General features: G+C 45.2%; 1 protein-coding gene across 2 annotated transcripts in view; it reads right to left on the bottom strand.

Annotated features, from left to right (window-relative positions):
- The window catches only part of GAB3 (GRB2 associated binding protein 3), a 56,409-nt gene extending 33,720 nt beyond the window's left edge, over positions 1–22,689 (bottom strand). For both annotated transcript variants that reach the window (XM_060087259.1, XM_060087260.1), the window contains exon 1: positions 22,618–22,689. In XM_060087259.1, coding sequence (XP_059943242.1) covers positions 22,618–22,689 — 72 coding nt within the window. The remainder of the gene's footprint in view (positions 1–22,617) is intronic.
- Positions 22,690–22,958: the final 269 nt, after the last annotated feature.

Genomic DNA, 22,958 nt, shown 5'->3' with positions numbered 1-22,958 from the left:
GAGGGGTCCACAATGCATCCTGCCAGATGGTGGAGATGGGGAAGGGGGTTAGAACTGGTCCCTGAAAGAGCTCACCATGTAGCTGGGATGCCGAGAGGGGTGGAAATATGAAATGGGTAGATTTCAACCCCGGGTAAGGAGCGCTCTGGTAGGAAAAGAATGACACAGACATTCATCCGGCAGTTATCTGTTGGCACCCTAATATGCTAGCCACTGGTCAACAAGCCATGGGCCCTGCCCCTCAGTCTTGTGGGCAGCAGGGGAAGTGGGCATATGGGTAAACAGACAACTGCAGTCAGCGAGCTCAGTGCTACAAAAAGGGAGAGCCAAAATGCTACGGGCATACACAAGAGACATCCTCCGGGACGACGTGGTAGCCAAGCTGAGAGTGAAGAAGGGCCAAGGAAGCAGCAGCATCTAGCACAGTCTGCATGTGAAACTCACCAGCACGCCCTCCCCTCAGGTTTTAAAATCTCTGCCTAAGAGTTGTGATTATAGAAAAGCAGAAATAACGTGTTCTTGGAGCTCTTTGCTAAGTAGGTGAAACCAGGCTTCTGGGCTTCTGGAAGCGAGAGTCATGTGACAAAGGCCCTTGAAAGCGAGCAGCCAGCACCAAAGTGAAGCTCTTCACCGTGACACTGTTCCACAAGGAAGTTATCAAAAGGACTCAGGAGCCAATCTGAAGATACTCCCACTGGTGGAAGATGGAACAACTTGAGCTTTAATAAATATAATAATTACGGTGGCTTGAAATCCATCAGATATGTTTAAATCTGGGAGTTCATCATGATATTAAAAGAGAAAAAAGAATTTGTCATCCTCAGAGGCTGTGATGGAACCACTTCATTATCTTTTCATAAATGTATTCTGCTTAACAAAGGAAAACCAATGACAGAATTAGAATCTCACCATTCTGCTGTCCACAGTGAAATCATAGGTAGAGGTGTTCAGCCTCAACAGTTGCTAACTTATGAAGAGGAACGAACAGATGTGAAAGTTCCACCCGCAAAGCCAGACAGTGGGAAATTCTGTGATCAAAGGCCCAGGTTGTTCAACAGATAAATGACAAGAAAAAGAAAGGACAGAGGTGATCTATGGAGTAAATGAGTCTTAAAAGATGTATCAGAAAATTTCTGTGGGATTATTTTTTACTGAAGTATAGTTGATTTCCAATGTTGTGTTAGTTTCAGGTGTACAGCACGGAGATTCAGTTATACATATATTCTTTTTCAGATTCTTTTCCATTATAGGTTATTATGAGATAGATACTGAATATAGTTCCCTGTGCTATACGGTAGGCCCTTGTTGGTTATTTTATATATAATAGTGTGTATCTGCTAATCTCAAACTCCTAATTTATCCCTTCCCCACCCCCTTTGGTAACTATAAGTTTCTCTTCTATGTCTGTGAGTCTGTATCTGTTTTGTAAATAAGTTCGTTTGTATTGCTTTTTTAGATTCCACATATAAGTGATATCATATGAGATTTGTCTTTCTCTGTCTGACTGACTTCACTTAGCATGGTCATCTCTAGGTCCATCCCTGTTGCTGCAGATGGCATTGTTTTACTCTTTTTTATGGCTGAGTGACATTCCATTGTATTATAGTGTCTAGGGGATGCTCTTTTGAGTGATAAAAACATTTAAAAATGCAAAGAAGAGATTTCTCTGCATAGGGCATGTTCATGCTGCATTCACTATGTGCCAAGGGCAGGATTGTGGGATTCCACAGCAAAACACTGTCAGTTTGCCCTGGGCAAATTGCTTCTCCCACTGCACACCGATGGGCCCTGAGGGCTCTTCTAGCTCTGACCATAGAAAGATGTTCCCCATCAGCCTTTTCAGCCAGCCCACCAGTATCATCTCCAGCAACAAAAACCTGCAACATCCTGTAACCTTGTGGAAAAGTGTTTGTGCTCATTTCTCAAATATGAAGAAGGTAAAACTGAACTTCTCTAGGAAGGTGTGTTGAGATCACAGGCCCGTTGCTGATTCTGTGTTTACAAACACCTCCTGGTTGGTTTCTTGATAAAGAGGAACCACCCCCCAGGTTAAATAAAGGTACAAGCACTTGCAAGGGAAGAGGGACTGAGACTTGGATCTAAGTTTCCCTGTTACGGACTGAACTGTTCCCCTCACCCCCCAAAAAAATTCCTGTCTGGAAGTCCTAATCCTCAATGCCTCAGAAGGTAACCTTATTTGGAGACAGGGTCTTTACAGAGGTATCAAGTTAAAATCAGGTCATTAGGGTGGGCCCTAATGTAATATGACTGGCAGAGTTGAGAAGACAGATCAGCATTCTGGATGGCTGAGGTAGCTGCAATTTGTAGGGAAAGGCACCAAAGAGGGGGTGCTGAAAAGAAGGTAAAGAAAGAGCTGCAGAAATCTACCTGGGAATTCCCTCACAGGACTTTGGCTGAATACTAACACCCACATGTATTGGATGAAACCCCATGAGGTGAATCCAAAAACAACTCCTGGACACCCACAAAGTGAATGACTACCCGAGCTCACACAGGGCTGGGAGGTATTCAGACCAACTCAAGTGGAGAAACCTGAAACATTCAGTAGAGACTCTAGAAAGGCCACACCTCAGAAGCTTTCAAGTTACTGAATTACCTGACAAAGACAGCTCAACACTTTTTAAAGGAAGACAATGAAACCCAGACACCCAACAATATAATATTTATGATGTAAAGCATTCCCCCCAAATTACTAGAAATGCAAAGAAGCACGAAAATGTGGTTCATAATCAGGAGAAAAATCATACAATAGACAGAGAGGGGCTTCCCTGGTGGCGCAGTGGTTGAGAGTCCGCCTGCCGATGCAGGGGACACGGGTTCATGCCCCGGTCCGGGAAGATCCCACATGCCGTGGAGCAGCTGGGCCCGTGAGCCATGGCCGCTGAGCCTGCGCGTCCGGAGCCTGTGCTCCGCAACAGGAGAGGCCACAACAGTGAGAGGCCCGCGTACCGCAAAAAAAAAAAAAAAAAAAAAAAAAAAAAAAAAATGACAGAGATGATGGAATAAACACACAATATTTTTAAAACAGCTCTTATAATGTATGACATTTAAAGGAAAATGTGTACGTAACGAGGACAGAGATAGAAGATATAGACAAGAACCAAATGGAGCTTGTGCAGGTAAATGTACAATGTCTGAAATGAAACAGTCACTGCATGTGTAGAACAACATCTTAAGCATCGAAGAAGTGCTCAATGAACCGAAAGTGCAGTTTTAGCAGCTCCCTGGGGAGAAATGAACAGACTCCCCAGGGACCTGCTAAAAATGCACATTCCTGGACCTCATGTCCAGAAAGCCTTACTCACCAGGGCTGGCTTGGGGCCCAGGAATGTGCATTTTAAACAAGCATCTCTACAGATTGTGATGCATAGAAGCAGCGCCCTTTCTAAAGGTACCTAGCTGGCCAAGGATGAAAAGGGAGTTCAAGATGGACCATTTCAACACTGAATTCCTATCCTTTTATGGGTTGTGAACCCCTTAGGAAACATGATGAAATTCATGGACCTTCTCTCATCACAAACATGTGTGCAGGGACTTTGCTGGTGGTCCAGTGGTTAAGACTTCGTGCTCCCAACGGAGGGGGCCCAAGTTCAATCCCTGGTCAGGGAACTAGATCCCACATGCATGCCACAACTAAGAGCCCACATGCCACAACTAAACAGCCTGCATGCCGCAACTAAGACCCAGAGCAGCCAAAATACAATTAATTAATTAAAAAAAAGAAACGTGTGTGCGCGCCCGTGTGAGCACACACATGCTGTTCTGGATGGTTTTCCCTTATTGAACTACACACACTTTCCCTCATGGCCTCACCCAGTATCATTTCTCTTAACAACCATCTGTTTGCTGATGATTTACAAAATTATGTTTCCAACCTAGATCTTTCCCAGAAACTTCAGATCCATGCCTAAGGTCCAGCTTCGAGACCATGCTCATACTTGTTGAGTGAACTAATTCCACATGATTTCACAGTGCCCTGGACCTAGGTTTAAAACACTACTCTTGGGAAACATGACTAGCTTTGTGGGTTCATAACAAACCTCATCACCAGGATTTACTCATCACATATTTACGTGCTAGGAACTGGGGATGTGATGGGGAACCAGACAGACAAGTTCTCGAAGCTGGACCTGAGGCAGTCAGGCAGGGCTTGGTCCGAGCCTTTTAAGTCAACCACAGTAAATGTTCCATCCACACATTGAGTACACTGGGGTGTCAGCTACACATTTATTTGCTTTTTCTTAATTAATTAATTTTATTTATTTTTGGCTGCGTTGCGTCTTTGTTGCTGCGCACCGGCTTTCTCTAGTTGCGTCAAGCGGGGCCTACTCTTTGTTGCGGTGCGTGGGCTTCTCATTGCAGTGGCTTCTCTTGTTGTGGAGCACGGGCTCTAGGCGCGCGGGCTTCAGTAGTTGAGGCACGTGGGCTCAGTAGTTGTGGCTCGCGGGCTCTAGAGCACAGGCTCAGTAGTTGTGGCGCACAGGCTAAGTTGCTCCGCGGCATGTGGGATATTCCCAGACCGGGGCTCGAACCCATGTCCCCTGCATTGGCAGGCGGATTCTTAACCATTGTGCCACCAGGGAAGCCCTAGCTACACACTTCTAAGATGAGCCTTTCTCAGTTAATAACACAGGCTATTGAGGCTGAAGATTACCATGGACAAAGGTTCGAAGTTTGAGCACTTTATTCCTACACTCAGTTCTATTTGCACAATAAAATAAACCTGGCTGGGTTAAGCAAGTTTCACTTCTTGGGCTCCATAATTCACTCCAATAAAAGTGAAGTGCCCTGTCTGGATTGTATCCATCGTCGAAAGACACTGAAGTGAACTGAGAAACATCCTGCAAGTCTCCGAGGCTGTAAAGAGACACCTCTGATTTAAACTGCTCTTCTGGCCAGAGTGATTACTGTCCCTTTGTTTCAGCGGAATTGGCCCCCTGACCCCTCTGCAGTGGTGAAATCCCAAAGCTATGAAATCATTTCCTCCGCATGTGCACAGGACCCATCAGCAAGCTGCCGGCATCGCCCAGCTTTCCAACTCGGGCTGAGGGAACGAAACCTCCATTGAGCTGCACTTGGAACTGTGGGTTTTGATCCTTCAATATTACTGTCATCTGAGCCAGGGCAGTTTTCGACTCAAGCTGCCCAAGGAACTGTGCAGGCCTCTTCCCCTTTGGACCTGTGGATGTGCTCCATGCTGCCCTGGCCCGGAGTGTCCAGGGCTCCAGGATCTGGGGCTCAGACTCCAAAATCTGAGTCTGTTCTGATTGCTTACATGTGTTGGGCTTCTGAGCTCTAGTGTGAAAAGCGTTCGCATTGTGTGCAAATTCTGTGGTACAAAGTTGGAAGTGGAACTTGTTTGAGGAGCATGAGAAATTACATGCAGAAGAAAGGAACTTTAGAAACCAAGATCTGGCCAATGAACATCAGGTGGTCTCCAGCTCGCCCTGGGACTCTAGCCTGTGCCCATCTAGCCTGTGTGCTCTGTGAGGGCAGGACTGGGGGGAGGGCTGGCTAGAAAAGCTTAACAGGAGGAATCCTCATGTTGGAACAGATCTGTATATTGATTGCAGTGGTGGCCACAGGAATCTACACGTGCAATGAAACTGCACTGAGACACACAGACACACGCACGTACAACAGGTGAAACCTACAGCAGCTCCTGTTTGTTTACAAACTCCTGGGGATCTAGTTAAGTTTCTAAATAAGTTTACAAAAAGATGCTCAATCCAAAAGAACTCAAGAAAGTACAGAAAAGGAAACCTACAGGAAGTGGGGAGCACATCAAAAGTACAAGTAAGATGCTCAATTTCAATCTAAATGCATCAATCATTACATCCAGTGGAAATGGACTCAGTACTCTGGCACAAAGATGTTTATGGAATGAGTCGCATGCAGGGGATGCAGAGATGAGCATCACCAGGCCCTGCTCACAGGATGCTCATGATGGTCTCGAGGGCCATGTGCTATGACAGAATATACCACATGGACGAATTTGTGGGTGCCAGGAAGGTTAGAGTGACAGAGGATGAAGCTAAAGAGGGGGTGGTGGCCAAATGGTGGGCCTGAGGGAGGGAGGGGTCAAAGCTGAATCGGAGGCTGCTTTATGACCAGGCAGGTACTATTATTGTGTCATGTGTTACCAAGTGCTCAGAGTCCCCCGAATGGAACAACTTGTATTTATAATCTTGTGAAGTGGTCAAGGCAGCTAATGTTCCAGAAAAAGAAGCTGGTCCTCAGAGAGGTGGAGTGTTAGCTTTCTGCAGACTGTCCTGTCATGCGGAACTGTCTAAGCTCTTTCCCCGATCTAGCTCCAAAGTGGAATCTTTCTGTCCCTTCACACACAAACATTCTTCGCTGGAGTCCAGAAGACACGGAGGGAAAAGAGGCAAGAGGACTAAGACTGGCTCTTGTCTGACTGAGTGAATTTTCATTTCCTTTTACACCTTTCTTCATCCCCGTTCTTCTGACTGGAACACATTTCCCCCACTGTGCTTTTCTTCTCCTTGTGCTGCTATTAACGGATACTTAGTAAATGTTAGTGAGTGTTTAGAAAGCCTAACAACTCCATCACCAACTGCCATTTGTAAGGCCCCTGGGAATCTTGGATATGGTCCCAGAACACGAGATGAAAGAAAGCATTTGGTAACAACCTGGAGGTTTATAGTAACTTCCCAAGACCCGCTCCTTTAAGCCCAGCTCCCATTTTCTTCCCAGTGGTGTCACCTTGAAAACACCTTGAAAACACTCAGGAAGTTTGGGGTGTGGTTATGTGTTGCAAAAGGCGAACATCATTGAAGAAACAAAGCAACAAAGTCCTGGTTAATGTTCTATTTTCTGCTGTGCTTTACTCAAGGGGGCCCCTTCTCTCCGCCTTCTACTTCCTCGCCAAGGGGGCCCACAAAAGCCAGGGGACCTGAGGGCGGTGGGTCGGGAATTTCCAGGAGCCGGGATTGCTGGTGACCCTTCAGCCTGATGGCCTGTAACCTTCTGCCTGCCACCACATAGAGCCGGGACTTGTCGCAGGCGTGGAATAGCTTCCTGTGATTGTCCTGGAGACGGCCTGGCCCACGGGTTCCGCTTCCAGGCCTTGTCAAGAGAAGCAGACAAGTCCTGGATCTCTGCGATGTGGAAGGAGGAACCCTGAGGAGGACTGTTCGGCAGAGATAAGTGTGCCACTCTACGTGACGTGGACTTGACCTTCCTCGTGTACGGAGACCTAAGTGCCACTCAATGTCCTGGGTGGTTTCTCATCATTTCTGAACTGGACACTTACAAATGAAATAATATGACCCTCACACCCAAGGGTGTCCCCTTGGGACGTTCCTTCGCCACTGCTCAAGCTGAGCACACAGGGGTAAGGGCTCCTGGGACTGGCTCCGAAGGAGTCCATGAACGATGAGGTGACACCGATCCCTTGGAATGCACAATAGTAATAATAATAGGTAACACGCATGTCCCGGGAACTGGTCGAAGTGCTTTGGATGGATTAAATGAAATCATTTAACCTGCACACAGTTCCTTACAGCATTCTCTACAAAGGAGGAAAGGCGTGATGTGAACGAACTGGGATGTGGCGAGAGTGTAGACTTCGTTACCAAGTCTAAGACAAAAGGTCTTGGAAAGGAGAAAATCTGGCCCTATTTTATACAAATGAGCTCACAGTCCAGCAGGAGGCCCACCCCTTCTTTCTCCTGAAATACGTGAATTTGGAAGGCATTCGGAAAACCCGGTGTCTTGTGTTATTAGATGTAAGGTAGCTGAGGTTTACCGCTGAGAAAAATCTCTCTAAAACGTTCCCCCCGGTGCCTGGTGCAAGCTCAGGCAATCTTGTTGAACAAATTAATGAATGTCTAGCTCATTCCACCTGTAATCCAAATAAATTCTGCCTTTATTAAATATTCACATTTAAATAAGGAAATGATAACAGGACTGAAAAAATAGAGGTGGGCATTGACCTAACACCGGCCGCTGGGAAGGCTTTCCAAAAACAAGACACGACAGCCACACATTCATTCCTCAGAAGTGGAGCCGTCGGTGTTGTTAACACTCGTGCTACCGGAGGGACTCAGCTGCCGGAGGGCAGGAGGGACGGAAAGAGGAGACAGCGGGCAGGAGACGGGTCCCAGCTGGCAGGCAGCTAACGGCCCCAGAGTGATGGTTATGGGGCAGTTCATCAGCACGAAACACTCTTTTGGCTGCAGGAAGTTGCCAAAACCGCCTCCCAGCCTCTGGCCAGCACAAAACTGTGACTCAAGAGAAGCGGTTCCGCCCGGGAGCCCACAGGATGCCAGTGTTGACTTAAGCTCGAGTCTCGGCCTGGGAGAAGCTGAGCTCCCAGAGGGCACCTGCCGGCGGCAGACTCGTCCCCAGGTACCTAGAGAGGAAAAGAACAGCCTGGCTTTCAGCTTGGTTTCACGACTTGCTGGGCTCAAGGGACAGACATCTGTTAGAAGGAAGACCCCTTTATTGTTTACAGTTCAAGGCCAGTTCCATGGGCCTCCTCCCTGCTGACCCCAGTGCATTTCTGCATGCCGGGAACGCACGTGCCAATCAGGATGCAGAAATGTTTGCTGGGTGAAGTGATGAGCACTGGTCTAGAGCAAGCACCTCAAGCCGCTGCCCGCTGCGTCTGGCTTTCATCCTGTTCCCCTCACGGTCCCTCTCAGCTCCTAAAGACTGAGAGTCTGGGTGGAGGAGTAATCCACACCATTGTCCTCTCGTTCCTCAGTTAAGGACTTTTCACTGGCATCCTTCACAAATCTTCCTCCTATTTCGTCAAAGCTGTACCCTTCCAGGGGTAGATGAGACGTCTAACCGATCTCAGGTCTTTCCCTGACTTGGTTAGATTTTCCTGCTCTGTTTTCGACTCTTTTCAATGAGTTTCACAGAGGGGAATCACATAAACATGTATTCAGAAATAAGTTCCTTTCTTTCTCAGATACCTCTTTGAAAGATCCAGCAGTCACATAGGCGAAAGCAAAAAGGGAACCTTGTTGTTTAAATGTGTATTTGTCTGGTGTCTCAGGAGGTTGTATATTATTCCTTATGTATCACGTCCCTTTGTAGACCTTTCTCTATGCCCATTTTTCCATTGCAATGCCGATCTTTTCCCTAATGATTTACAAGGATTATTCCTAGAAGTTAAGGATATAAACTCATTTGCCTTATAAGTTTATGTTGTTTTTGAAGCGCCAGTGCCTAAAATTGTTCTCAGCATGCAGGAGATGCTCAGTAAATATTTGCTGAAGGACTTAAGGAATGAATAAATGAATGAATGGAAGTGTTTTACTCTCATATAGCAAAAATCTGTCTTTCCCTTTATAGTTTTTCTATCATGTTTAGAAAGGTTTTCCCCACCCCAAGATCAGATTGAGATCCTACAACATTCTCTTGTAGGAATTATATTTCATTGTCTTCCATTTAAACTCAACGCATCTGGAATTCGTTTGTCACGTCTCTATGAAGTGAGATTGATCTATAGTTTTATGAATTTGCTATCAGGCTTCCTGAAGAAGCTTGCATCTTGTTCTGTGCCTAAATAGTTTAAGGAGTGTGAGAGTGATCTGTTCTTTAAAGTTCAAAAGATCTCAAATATTAAAACATTCTGAGTCAAGCATCTGCCTCGGAGGTAATTTCACTTCTTTCATATTTACCTTATAATATTGACCAAAATAACATTTTAGGGTGTAAGACTGTGAAGTGTGTACTTCTTTCTAGCAAGGCCATGTGAGAGTTCTCCTTTGGTGTGAAAATTTCGGTGGAGTTAAATTACAGTTTAAACTTCAGTTTGATTTCTAGTTACACCATCCTCAGGGCCCAAGACCCCAGACCACGGATTTCTTGTCAGCACTAAAAGCCACAATGTAACAGACTTGCTTCTTGTGAAATAGGAACTGCTGGTGATAAACCGAAACAACCACGGAAAAGGAGGCCTGGGAGGGGACAACAAAGCAGCCTACAGGGGACCTAGCGGGCGTGTTGATATAAAGCAGGCACAGTTCTAATGTGTAAAGAAGGCGAAGTAAGCTGAGTTACCCAGCACGGCGGGATGCATCGTGAGGCTCTACCTGGAGGGAGACAGACAAGAAAATAGGGTGCTCCATGGCAGAAGGAACGCGACTTTGATCCCTGACAGGATACAACAGGTGTGGAGGCTCCCCGGCCAGGGCTGCCCAGCATGCCTTGGGGCTTGGCTACACAGGGCCTCTGGGCTCATCCAGCCTGACACAAGATAATAAAATAGTATTTTCCTACATTTCCTTTTAACCTTTTATGGTGAATTATTCCATGAATATAATTGCAAGAAGCCAAATAACTCACAAGAACTATAAAGGAACCAATTTCCAGATTTGCTTACAAAAGATAAAAAATATGTGCGCGGCAAGAGACCCCTTGAACAAAGTTGAGATGATGAATTTGTAGGGAGCTACAACTGAATAAACAAAATACATAAAGAGCTTCTATGAAAACACTTCGATAAACGTAAATGACCTGAGCACCTGGAGAATGGCATTTCCATACTCTGAGATTTGGAAGCCCCTGGAAGGAGCAGATTTAGGGAGACTACATTGCCCCGAGGCCTCTGCTCTATCTCGTTGCTGCGAGTGTGCTTTTATTTTGGAGAATGATAAACTTTACCCTTCATTTCACTCAGACTTGTAAATGAGATGAGGGAAATGGAACTCAAAGAATCACAACAAAGTACCTTTGGACGGAGATTTACTTTCTTCCTTTCTGATTTTTGGCCATTATACATAGTGACGTTAACATCCACGAACATACATCACTGTGCAAAGTTTTGAAAATTTTGTGCCAATCTGATGGGCAAAGGTATCACATTTTTAATCAGCAATTTTTGGTTATATGACTTGGGGCCATTTGTTTCTTCTTCTGTGAAATGCTTGTTTTCTCTCAGAAAATGAAAACATGTGAGTGTTGACTGTTACAATCTAGAGGCAGATGGGTCCATAGACAGGGGGGTGGTAGCAGCTGCCAGCTTCCAATAAAAAAAGAACAAGATACGACAATGGCTTTCTTTCTCCACCCTGGCTCTAGGCTCTGAACAGGTGGGAACTTACATCCTGAGAAGGACCTGAGGAAAGATGGGAACTTATTTCCTTCTCTGTCGGGCCCAAATCTGGAGGTGGGTGTCACTTGATTCCTGGTGACCTTACACTGCAAATCAATAAAACGCTTCCCTCTCCTTTGCTTTCGGCTACCCAAAGATCATGACAGATTGGCTGAAGGACAAACTGCAAACAAAAAGGTGAAATTTACCAGTAAGAAATGCAAGGTCCAGGCCCCGGGCCTCAACAAAGCAAAACATCGACAGCACAAGCAGAGACTGGAGGAAAGAGAGCTCAGCAAGAGGAAAACGCAGTTCTCTCAACAGGAAGCCAGGCGGGTGTGAGTCAGCGGTGCGGTGGCCGCCAGCCCCGAGCCAGGGGGACCTCCAGCCTCCAGGCGGGGAGGGGGCAGCTGGCTCCACTCGGCCTGGCGCTCTGATCCCAGGAACGCACTCAGTCCTGGTAGCAGCTCGGAGGAGGTGGATCGATGGCCTGAGAACCTGGAAGAAATGGCGGCATCGACTGCCACCCTCACACCGGACGCCAGCGGGGCTCCCAGGTGAACAGAGCGAGGTGTGTTCCGTGTAATCTCAAGAGGTAACAACACCGGGCTGGATTCTCCCAGTCGGAGCTGTCACACGATTCTTTGGGAATCGTGTTTATGTAACCGGTTTCCTGTTGCTGGAACTGTCCGGATAACAAGTGATTGCTCAAAAACGTGGCCAGTATGTAACGAGACGACCACTGACACCCTTTCCAGTCACTGAAGTTCACAGAACTGCACTGCGATTGGGCTTACAGACCACCCTGCTCAACGGCCCCTGGCTCTCTCAGACGTTTTAATTAAGCAGTCGAGAAGCCCCATTGGTAATTTCTCTAAAATCATTCTCATATTCTTCCTTTTTGCTGCACTCCCATTAATACCCTTTGTTTTCCAGTCTCCCTTACAGCTGGAGTACAGACTCCGATGGTCTCTCCTGCCAGTTTGGCCTCAAGATCGCTTCTGCAGACCCGACAACAGTCTGCTAGCCACCTAATTAAATAAAAATCTAGTTCCCTGAACCCATGTGCCCAGATTGTAAAGCAAAAGGATGACAAGCTCCAAGACTTAAATTCTTGGCTCGAAGCACGGTTGGAAAACTAGGCTTTCTATGATAGTGCTAAGACTCCTAGCTTATGTGCGCAGGCTGAGATCACCCACGACGAACCTGGGTTTAACACTGCAAGTTGCTTAATTATTCCACTGGGTCTCATAAGTGAAACAAAGGGCACGCTTCGAAAAGACTGGACCTGGAGAGTTGGAATGGGGACATTTGATGGCGTTTGGCTGAATCTGAGCCCCACTGGGAGGACCACCAAGGAGTCAGACTCCTCGGGAAGGAAGGTTTCAATCACCTCACCAGGCCAACAACGCTGATCAGCTAAGGCACTGTCTTTCCCCTTTCTTTTCCCTACTGTTTTCTGTAGGATGGGCTGGTGGCAGTGAACTCGAGCTAAGTGGCATTGTTCAGCCTGTCAGGCACCCGCAGTAGTGATAGCAGGTTTCTCACCAGAACTAGTTCTGAGTTGTGGTTTGGGGTGTTTTTTCCTGGCTGTTTAACCTCAAAGCTGGTTCTCCAGCCCTCTCACGACTTCTCTCAGAGACCCAATATCATTCTGATCAGCTCTTTTTCTGCTTAAATCAGTCAGGATCAGCTTCTGTTGCTTGCAGATTAAAACTCTGACTAGTACAACATCTACAAAGAGTGTGTGGTCAGTCCAAGTTTCCTCATCTCTAAAATACGCCAAAACTGAATGAAGAAATAATAAATAGAAAAGGAGAAATTAAAGTTAGAAAAATTAAAAAGTAGGACTTATTGATAATCAAAAAACTGGTTCACTGCCAAAACAAAAATCAATAAAGCAGAAAACACCAACTAACCTAAGCAACAGGGGAAAAGGAACAGAGCACAAATTCACAATGACAAGGAAGCAATACCTCTGAGAAGAGTAAAAACAAATGTAAAAAATCATAAAAGCATTTCAGAAAATCATATGTGATGAATTTGATGGCCTGGATGAAACAGACACTTTTCCAGGAAGAGTATAATTTATAAAACTGACTCAGGGAGAGATAGACTAAACAGACCAATTTCCATAAAAGAAATAGAGTTGACAAAGATCTAAACACACAAAAAAAGCAACAGATATAGTTTAGAGGGGAATTTTGCCAAAATTTTAAAGGGCTGTTAATTCCAACTCTACTTAAAATATTCTAGAATATGGCAAACTTCCAAATTTTTATATGACCCAAGTATAACATTTATGCCAAAATCTGCTAAAGATTGTACATAAATAAATAAAGCCAAATTTAAAGCCAAAGACCAATCTCACTTATGAATGTTGATGCAAATAGCCAATATAAAATATTAGTATGAATAATCCAACAACACAATGAAAAATATACCTTGTCCAACTGGGGTTTATTCCAGAAATGTAAAGGTGGTCTAATATTACATAATCTATTAACAGAATCATTGCTTTGCTAGATTTAATGAAAAAGTCATTATGAGCATCACTAGAAATGCTGAAAAACTTAATAAAATTCAACAATGACTTCTGATTAAAAAAAAAAAAGAGGGCTTCCCTGGTGGTGCAGTGGTTGAGAGTCTGCCTGCCAATGCAGGGGACACGGGTTTGTGCCCTGGTCCGGGAAGATCCCACAAGCTGCGGAGCGGCTGGGCCCGTGAGCCATGGCCGCTGAGCCTGCGCGTCCGGAGCCTGTGCTCCGCAACGGGAGAGGCCACAACAGTGAGAGGCCCGCGTACCGCAAAAAAAAAAAAAAAAAAAAAAGAAAACTCAGTGATACAGGAATTGTAGAATATTTCACTAACGTAAAGAAAATATATTCTCCTAGCCCCAAAGTCAATATTTTTCTTTCTTTCTTTTTTCTTAAAGTATTAAAAAAATTTTTTTAAGATTTAAAAAAAAATTTATTCTTTGGCTGTGTTGGGTCTTCGTTGCTGCACATGGGCTTTCTCTTTAGTTGTGGTGAGCGGGGGCTACTCTTTGTTGCGGTGCGTGGGCTTCTCATTGCGGTGGCTTCTCTTGTTGTGGAGCATGGGCTCTAGGCGCGCGGGCTTCAGTAGCTGTGGCTCACGGGCTTTAGAGCACAGGCTCAGTAGTTGTGGTGCATGGGCTTCATTGCTCCGTGGCATGTGGGATCTTCCCGGACCACGGCTCGAGCCCGTGTCCCCTGCATTGGCAGGCGGATTCTTAACCACTGCGCCATCAGGGCAGCCCTCTTTCTTTTTTTAAAGAGAAGCTTTATTGAAGTATAATTGGCACACAAAGAACTGGACATAACTAATGTGTACAATTTGATGAGTTTGACATATGTAGACACCTGTGAAATCATCACCACAGTCAAGGTAGTAGACATATCCATCACCTCCCAAAGTTTTCCTGTGTTCCTTTGTGTGTGTGTGCGTAAGAACACATACATGACATCTACCCCTCTAACAACTTTTAAGTGCATAATATAGTATTGTTGGCTATAGGCATTATGCTGTACAGCAGATCTCTAGAAATAATTTATCTTGTATAACTGAAACTTTATACCAATACAGGCCAGCAATTCCACTTGCGGGTATATGCTCAAAAGAATTGAAATCAGGATCTCAAAGAGATATCTGTCCTCCCATGTTCATCCATCAGAACATTGTTTAAAAAGCCAAGACATGGAAACAATCTAAGTGTTGGAGTGATGGATGAATGCATAAAGAAAATGTGGTATGTCCATACAATGGAATATTATTAAGCCTTAAAAAAAGGCAATCCTGCCATTTGTGACTTATGGATAAACCTGGAGGACATTATGTTAAGTGAGATAAGCCAGACACAAACAGACAAAGATTCCACTTATATGAGGTCCCTAGAACAGTCAAACTCATAGAAGCAGAGAGTTGGATGGTGGTCACTGGGGGACAGGGGGAGAAGGAAATGGGGATTTGTTGTTCAATTGGTATAAACTTCTAATATTTTTCTTAATAGGAAAACATTGAAGGCACGCCTATAAAAGTCAAGATCAAAATAAGCTTGCCCATTGTCAATACTACTGTTTCACGTTGGGGTGTTAACCAACACATTTGGACAAGAGGAAAAAAACCAAGATACATAAGAATTGAAAAAGGAAGTGGTAAAACTCTTTCTATTTTGGGGACTTCCCTGGTGGTCCAGTGGCTAAGCTCCAAGCTCCCAATTCACGGGGCCCAGGTTCCATCCCCAGTCAGAGAACTGCATGCCACAACTAAAGAGCCCACATGCCGCAACTAAAAGATCCCGCCTGCCACAACTAAGACCTGGCGCAGGCAAATAAATCAAAAAAAAAAACCTCTTTCTTTTTTGGATGACACGATTGTATACACAAGAAATCCCCAAAGAAGAATCAACTGAAAAACTACTACAAAGAGTAAGAGAAGTCAAAGGTAAGAGGATAGAATGTTAATATGTTGGAATTATATTGGACCCAACTTTGTGCATCTTGGCGCCACCTGCCTTCCAGGCCCAGCTGCTCACTCAGTGGGGAATCATGGCCTCTGCTGAGAGACCCTCCCACCTTTCCCAGGCCCGAGCCAGTGAACCCTCAAATACTCCAGTTCCTTCCACCACTTCTGGATTCAGATGAGACACCAGGACAAAAAACACTGGCTTTCCCAGTGGCTGCCCCTAAAGGCACTGAGAGACAGGAGCCATAAGGGAACTGGCAGATATATTTATCTCCCTTCTTTGTTGCAAAAGACGGTTTCAAGGTGAATCGGTTCTACAGAGCCTGTCCAAATCCATCCAAATGACCCAACCAGTGGCTGTGTTTTCTCATGAAGCCATGGCCAACTCAGTAACACACGAACTTGCACGTTCTTTCCTTTCTTCCTTTTTCCCATCACTCTCACTGCATTGAGATTACAACCCCAACAAAGCCTTGGCAAATAAGCCTTGGCTCAAGTTCTGTTTTCTAAGGAATTAGGTGAAGACAGAAACCAATAGCCCTATGAATACAAACAAACAAAGAAAAAAACCCAAACAGGCATAAGCCTAATAAGAATTGTGTAAAGACCAATGTGAAAAAAACTTGGAAATACTCCTGTAAGACATAAAAGCTGACTTGGATAGAAAGGCTCCACACCATAATGTCAGTTCTAAGTTAATTTAAAAAACTCACTTAACCCTCCTCCCCGATAATAACAGGGTTTGTTTTGAAATTAAGCAAGCCAATTCTCAAGTTCATGTGGGAAAATTAAATCAAAACTAACCAAACTAAACTCTAAAAACTCTTAAAACTCTATAACTCTAAAAACTCCAAAAAAAAGAACAATAAAGGGGGACTAGCCATATCACTATTCAAATCAACTGTAAAACCTCTATAATGAAAACAGCTTAATAACGGCACATGAATTGACAGAGGGACCAATGGAAGTTGAACCAGAAACTGAAACAAAAATAAATGTGGGAATTTCATATATAATAAGGAAAGGCAGTATCTCAAATCAGTGGGGATACAGATGAACTTTTTAATAAGTAGTGCTGGCAAAACTGTACAGCCATTTGGAAAAAAATAAAGTCGGATCCATTCCTTACATCTGCACCAGGATAAACTCCAAATGGATCCCAAATCTCAATGTAAAAAAAAAACCACACACACACAGTCCGGGGCTCCTGTCTGCTGCCATCCAGCTGCCTGCCCCAGACTTGGCACCCAAGTGCCCTAAGCGCTGAGCAGGTGACCTCCCTGGGGAAGAACGGCCGTGGGCCTTGCCTGAAGAGCGAGAAATGTGCAAAGTCGCTGCCCTGATGGGGCCACACCCAAAGGCAACCACCCCTGCAGTGCAGCCACACTGGAGTCCCAAGCCTTTGGTGGGATGGAGCTGAGGGTCACACTTTCAAGTCAACCCAGGTTTTGGAGACCTCATCCCTGGCCACGTGCAGGCACTTGGGTCTCCCCTGTAGACCCCCATGCCCTCAATAAACCTGAACACTCAGGGAAGAAAATAAATAAAACAAAACAAGGGGCTTCCCTCGTGGCACTTATTCAATAACAGTTTAAAAGCTGAGGTAAAAGCAGAAGAAGCAACTGAACAAAATTGCCCCAAAACAGACCCATGAAAGGATTTAAGACTTAGGTTGCAATTAAAATCATGCTGTACAAACATAAATACAAATGTCTTTTATATATGAAAAGATGCTCAACCTCACTCATATAAATTCAATTAAAATAAAATACCATTTATCAACTATTAACTTTACAAAGATCAAAACGTTTGATAATACACTATAGTTGGGGCGTTGCAGAGAGACAAGCACTTTGATATCTATTGGCATTTTACATTCACATACACTTTGACTAAGAAATTCCACTTCTAAGCATTTTTTTACAAGCAAAATTAATTGCACATGACTACACAGACCAATGTACAAAGATATTCATGGCAGCATTGTTTATAGTAGCATGGGACTGGAAACAAGAGAAGGTCTATCATAGTAGCTCCATACAGTGAAATATTATGAAGTTGTTAAAGATAATGAGAAAGATCTCTGTGTGCTGATATGGAACAATCCCCAAAATATACTAAGAAAGCGGGTTATAAAATAGTGAATATAGTATACTACCATTTGTTCAAAAAATATGCTTGTATACGCATGGAATATATCTGGAAGGAAAATCCGCAATGCTTGCAGTTGGAGGGGGAAACTTACTTTTCACTGTATATACTTTAATATAAAAGAAAAACAAAGTTGGAGGGCTAAAACTGCCTGATTTCAAGAATTATTATAAAGTTCTTGTCATCAAAACAGCACGGTGTTAGCATAAGGATGAACAAAGACATAAAGGGGACAGACTAGAGAACATAGAAATAGACTTACATAAATATGACCAATTGGGGCTTCCCTGGTGGTGCAATGGTTGAGAATCTGCCTGCTAATGCAGGGGACATGGGTTCGAGCCCTGGTCTGGGAAGATCCCACATTGCCGCAGAGCAACTAGGCCCGTGAGCCACAACTACTGAGCCTGCGCGTCTGGAGCCTGTGCTCCGCAACAAGAGAGGCTGCGATAGTGAGAGGCCCGCGCACCGCGATGAAGAGTGGCCCCCACTTGCCACAATTAGAGAAAGCCCTTGCACAGAAATGAAGACCCCCCCCAAAAAAAAGCCAAGCATTTGAAGCCCTTAAAAATAAATAAATAAATAAATAAATAAATAAATATGACCAATTGATTTTTATTTATTTTTTAACATCTTTATTGGAGTATAATTGCTTTACAATGGTGTGTTAGTTTCTGCTCTATAACAAAGTGAATCAGCTATACACATACACACATTCCCATATCTCTTCCCTCTTGCGTCTCCCTCCCTCCTACCCTCCCTATCCCACCCCTCTAGGTGGGAGCTGATCTCCCTGTGCCACACGGCTGCTTCCCACGAGCTATCTACCTTACGTTTGGTAGTGTATATATGTCCATGCCACTCTCTCACTTTGTCACAGCTTCCCCTTCCCCCTCCCCATATCCTCAAGTCCATTCTCTAGTTGGTCTGTGTCTTTATTCACATCTTACTCCTAGGTTCTTCATGACCTTTTTTTTCCTCTTAGATTCCATATATATGTGTTAGCATACGGTATTTTTTTCTCTTTCTGACTTACTTCACTCTGTATGACAGACTCTAGGTCCATCCAAGTTGCAAAAGTAATTCAATGGAATAAAGACAGTTTGTTCAATAAATGTAATTGGTTTGCAAGAAAATGAATCACAACACGAATGCTACACCTTGTACAAAATTTTTAACTGAAATGAATCATTGGTCTAAACTGTAAAACTATAAATTTTTTAGGAGAAAAAACATAGGAGAAAATCTTCAGGATCTAGGGTTAGGCAAGAGTTCTTAGATTTGACAATAACCATGATCCATAAAAGAAAAATTGACAAATTGGACTTAATCAAAACTTTAAAATCTTTGTTCTATAAAAGATACTGTAAAGAGAAAGAAAAGACAAACTATAGCCTGGTAGGAAATATTTGCAACTTATATATCCAACAAAGAACTTGTATGTAGAGATAAAAGTAGTACCTGGATCTTAGTGTTGTTTTGAAGACTAAGTGAGATAATTCAAGTAAAGTCCTTAGTGTGGTGCCTGGCACATACAACCACTCAATAAATGTGAATTATTATAATTTTATTATCATCATTGTTACAGCATTCTTTAAAGTTGAGAAAATGAAAGCAAGATAACTGTTCATCAACAGAGAAATTGTTAAAATATGTTATGTCTATGACCAGGAATGTTACACAATGGTTTAAAAGAATGAAGCAAATCTATATGTACTAACTTGGAAAGATGTCCAGGATTGTTGTGAAAAAAGAAAATCTCAGGACAGTTTGTATAGTATGATCTCATCTGTGCAAAAAGAAAATTGTATCTTCTTCGAAATTTTTAAAGAATAACATTAACCAAACTTCTAACAGTTGTCATCCCTGGGGAGGGGCGTGGAAGGGAATGAGGAGGGGTGCACAGGAAGGGTAGGATGTGGGGAAAATTAAAGAGGGTCTTTCACTTTTTACTGTATTTATTCCTAGATCATTTGGCTGTTTATAAGAATAAGTTTGTATATTTGTGAAAGAAAAAACAGAAAAGAATCAACCGTCTTTTAAAAGAGCAGTAATTCACCTGTCAGAATGGCAAAAAGTCTACAAACAATAAATGCTGGAGAGGGTGCAGAGAAAAGGGAACCCTCCTACACTGTTGGTGGGAATGTAGACTGGTGCAGCCACTATGGAGAATAGTATGGAGGCTCCTTAAGAAAGCAGAAATAGAGCTACCATATGATCCAGCAATCCCACTCCTAGGCATATATCTGGAAAAGATGAAAAGTCTAATTCAAAAAGATACATGCACCCCAATGTTCATAGCAGCACAATTCACAGTAGCCAAGACATGGAAACAACCTAAATGTCCACTGACAGAGGAATGGATAAAGAAGATGTGGTACATATATCTACAGTAGAATATTACTCGGCCATAAAAAAGAATGAAATATTGGCAGCAACATGGATGGACCTAGAGATTATCATACTAAGTGCAGTAAGTCAGAGAAGGACAAATACCATATGATTTCACTTATATGTGGAATCTAAAAGAAAAAAAATGAACTTACAAAACAGAAATAGACTCACAGACATAGAAAACAAACTTATGATTACCAAAGGGGAAGGGTGGGGGATAAGTTAGCTCAGGATTAGTAAATACACACCACTATATATAAAATAGATAAACAACAAAGACCTACTGTATGGCACAGGGAACTATATTCAATATCTTGTAATAACCTATAGTGAAAAAAATCTGAAGGTGTACGGCTGAAAGTAACACAATATTGTAAATTAACTATAGTTAGATTTAAAATTTAAAGAGCAGTGATAAAACTAACTTTCTTTCTTTCATAGATTCGAGAATGAAACACCAGCTTACCTCGGACTGAAGGACTTACCTAAATACAGACTTAGCTTCCATCTGTGGTTTACAAACATTAACAGACAGCTACTTGGCTGGCAGCGCAAAGAGCTAAGTTATTGCCCTCGTTGTGCCACTGAGTAGCTTCGTTATGTCATTGTGTAACACATGTGAGACTCTGGACTTCTTGAGGACAGAGATCAAGTCTCTTTTGCTCTCTCTAGCCAATAGCATAGGGCCTGGTTCAGAGTTGGTGTTCAATTAAAAGGAAGACGGAATGAACACTCCCGACAGGATCTGAGTGAAAAGCGGCTTGTGAGCACTGACAAATGATCGCCATCTAGTGGCTATACGGGATTCCTGCAGAACTTAGAGATGCGCGGAAACTGACTATGGGGTGTGTTTCAGGGACTCCTTTCAACCAAAGAGCATCGACTGTCGAAATGACTATGCCCCTCATTATAAAAAGTTCCCAACCATAGCCTGAGAGGCCCAGGCTTATGTCTTGGAGTGTTGGTAAGATGACATCTAGGTAGTCTTGTGTCCTAAGTCTCCTCCTTCACCACTCCATCACATGCCCCACACGCCTATAAGCTGTTCAAAGTCCACGCCTGACACACCTCCAGTGCACCTCAAGAGAACGAAGCACATGTAATAAGAGGTATGGACACCCATGCCTTCCCGAGGTGGATGAAGTACTAATAAAGTTTCCTAAGCCAGTCTGGTCAGGATAAGATAGAAAACAGGACTGGAAAAAAATCTGCCACGAACTTTGCACTCCAGGTTCAGCACCTTCCTGCATCAGCTGACAATATGCAGTAAACATTTAAGATGTCTCACATTCCAAAGGACAACAAGGAAAGCTACCTCGAGCTGGCTTTGCAAGTGCTGCTCTGTGACAGACCCTCACCCTGAGTATCAGTGAGTCTTCAAGGCAGATGCACCGTTAGCGAAGCAGCTGGATGCCTTAGAGGCTGAGAAATAGTGGACCTCGTGTTTATAGACTCGGGGACTCAAAAAGAATGATGAAAGTAAACAGTGGTAGTAATCAGAAGAATCTAGGTGTGTCTACATCTATGGCATCTACACGCTAAGTGGAACATGCCTCTAAAACGCTGCTCAGCGGAACAAACGGCAAAAAACTTCACAAAGAGGGCTTCCCTGGTGGCGCAGTGGTTGAGAGTCCGCCTGCCAATGCAGGGCACACGGGTTCGAGCTCTGGTCTGGGAAGATCCCACATTGCCGCGGAGCACCTGGGCCCGTGAGCCACAACTACTGAGCCTGTGCTCCGCAACAAGAGAGGCCGCGATAGTGAGAGGCCCACGCACCGCGATGAAGAGTGGCCCCCGCTCGCCGCAACTAGAGAAAGCACGCGCACAGAAACGAAGACCCAACACAGCCATAAAAAAAAAAAAAAATTCTCAAAGAGTCTTAAGAGACGGACACTAGCGTAGTCCCGGGTGCGTAGTCCCGGGTCAATGGAGAAAGGGGTCTGAGCAGCTGTGCGTTGTAAAGACCTTGTCCCGAGGACGCGGGTGAACATAATGAATGCTCGAGCTGTGCTCTCCCGACTGCCCCTTGTCTCATCCTAGCAAAAGTCCATGGTTACCGGAGGTTCTCGAAAAGAGCAGTGTCCGCAGAAAGGAGAAGCTGAGAAGCGACACCCTGAGGAAGGCTGCGGACGGTCGTGTCCGACGACAGCTCCGCGGGAAGACGGTGCTCGCGGCCCCCCAGGGGAAAGCGGAGCCTCCGCGGCCGCCCCGTGCAGGCAGCGCGTCCCGGGGTCCCCGTCCCTCTCCCCCGCCACGGCACGGCGACAGGGCCGCTCTTTCGGGGGTTCCCCCGGCCGCTCCCGCACCGAGACGGCCGCCCGGGCTCGCCCCACCCGCCTCCCTCCCGTCGGCTCGGCGCGCTCCGGCTCGACGTGCGATCTCGCTTTCCGTCCGCCGGCCTCGCCCGCAGCCCGAGTGCAGGGCTCCCGGGCCACTCCGAGGCCACTCCGCGGCCACCCGGGGCCCCGAGGACGCGCGGCGACGCCCCTACTCACGTAGCGCTGCAGCTTCCTCTCGGGGGGCGACTTGACGAGCCAGCCCGTGCACACGGCGTCGCCCGCGCTCATCGTGCCGCGCTTCCTCCGGCTGGGCCGGCGCCCACGGCGGGAGGAAGTCGGCGGGGATGCCGGCGGGGCGGGCCCAGCGCCTCCCGCCCGTCCGCCCTCCCAGCGCCGCCCCCACGGCCCCGCGACCCCCGCCCGGAGGGGACGGGCGCCACCCCCGGCCTCGGGCAGGAAAGCTCTGCGGGCCGGAGCCGGTCCCTCGCCCCCGCCCGCGGTCGTCCGCGTCTGAAGGGCTGGTGCTCGGGCCTCGGGGTCACGAGAGCCGAAATCTA

This window comes from Mesoplodon densirostris, chromosome X (genome assembly GCF_025265405.1).
Source record: "Mesoplodon densirostris isolate mMesDen1 chromosome X, mMesDen1 primary haplotype, whole genome shotgun sequence".
NCBI lineage: Eukaryota > Metazoa > Chordata > Mammalia > Artiodactyla > Ziphiidae > Mesoplodon > Mesoplodon densirostris.
This window is presented reverse-complemented; position numbering and strand designations above follow the sequence as displayed.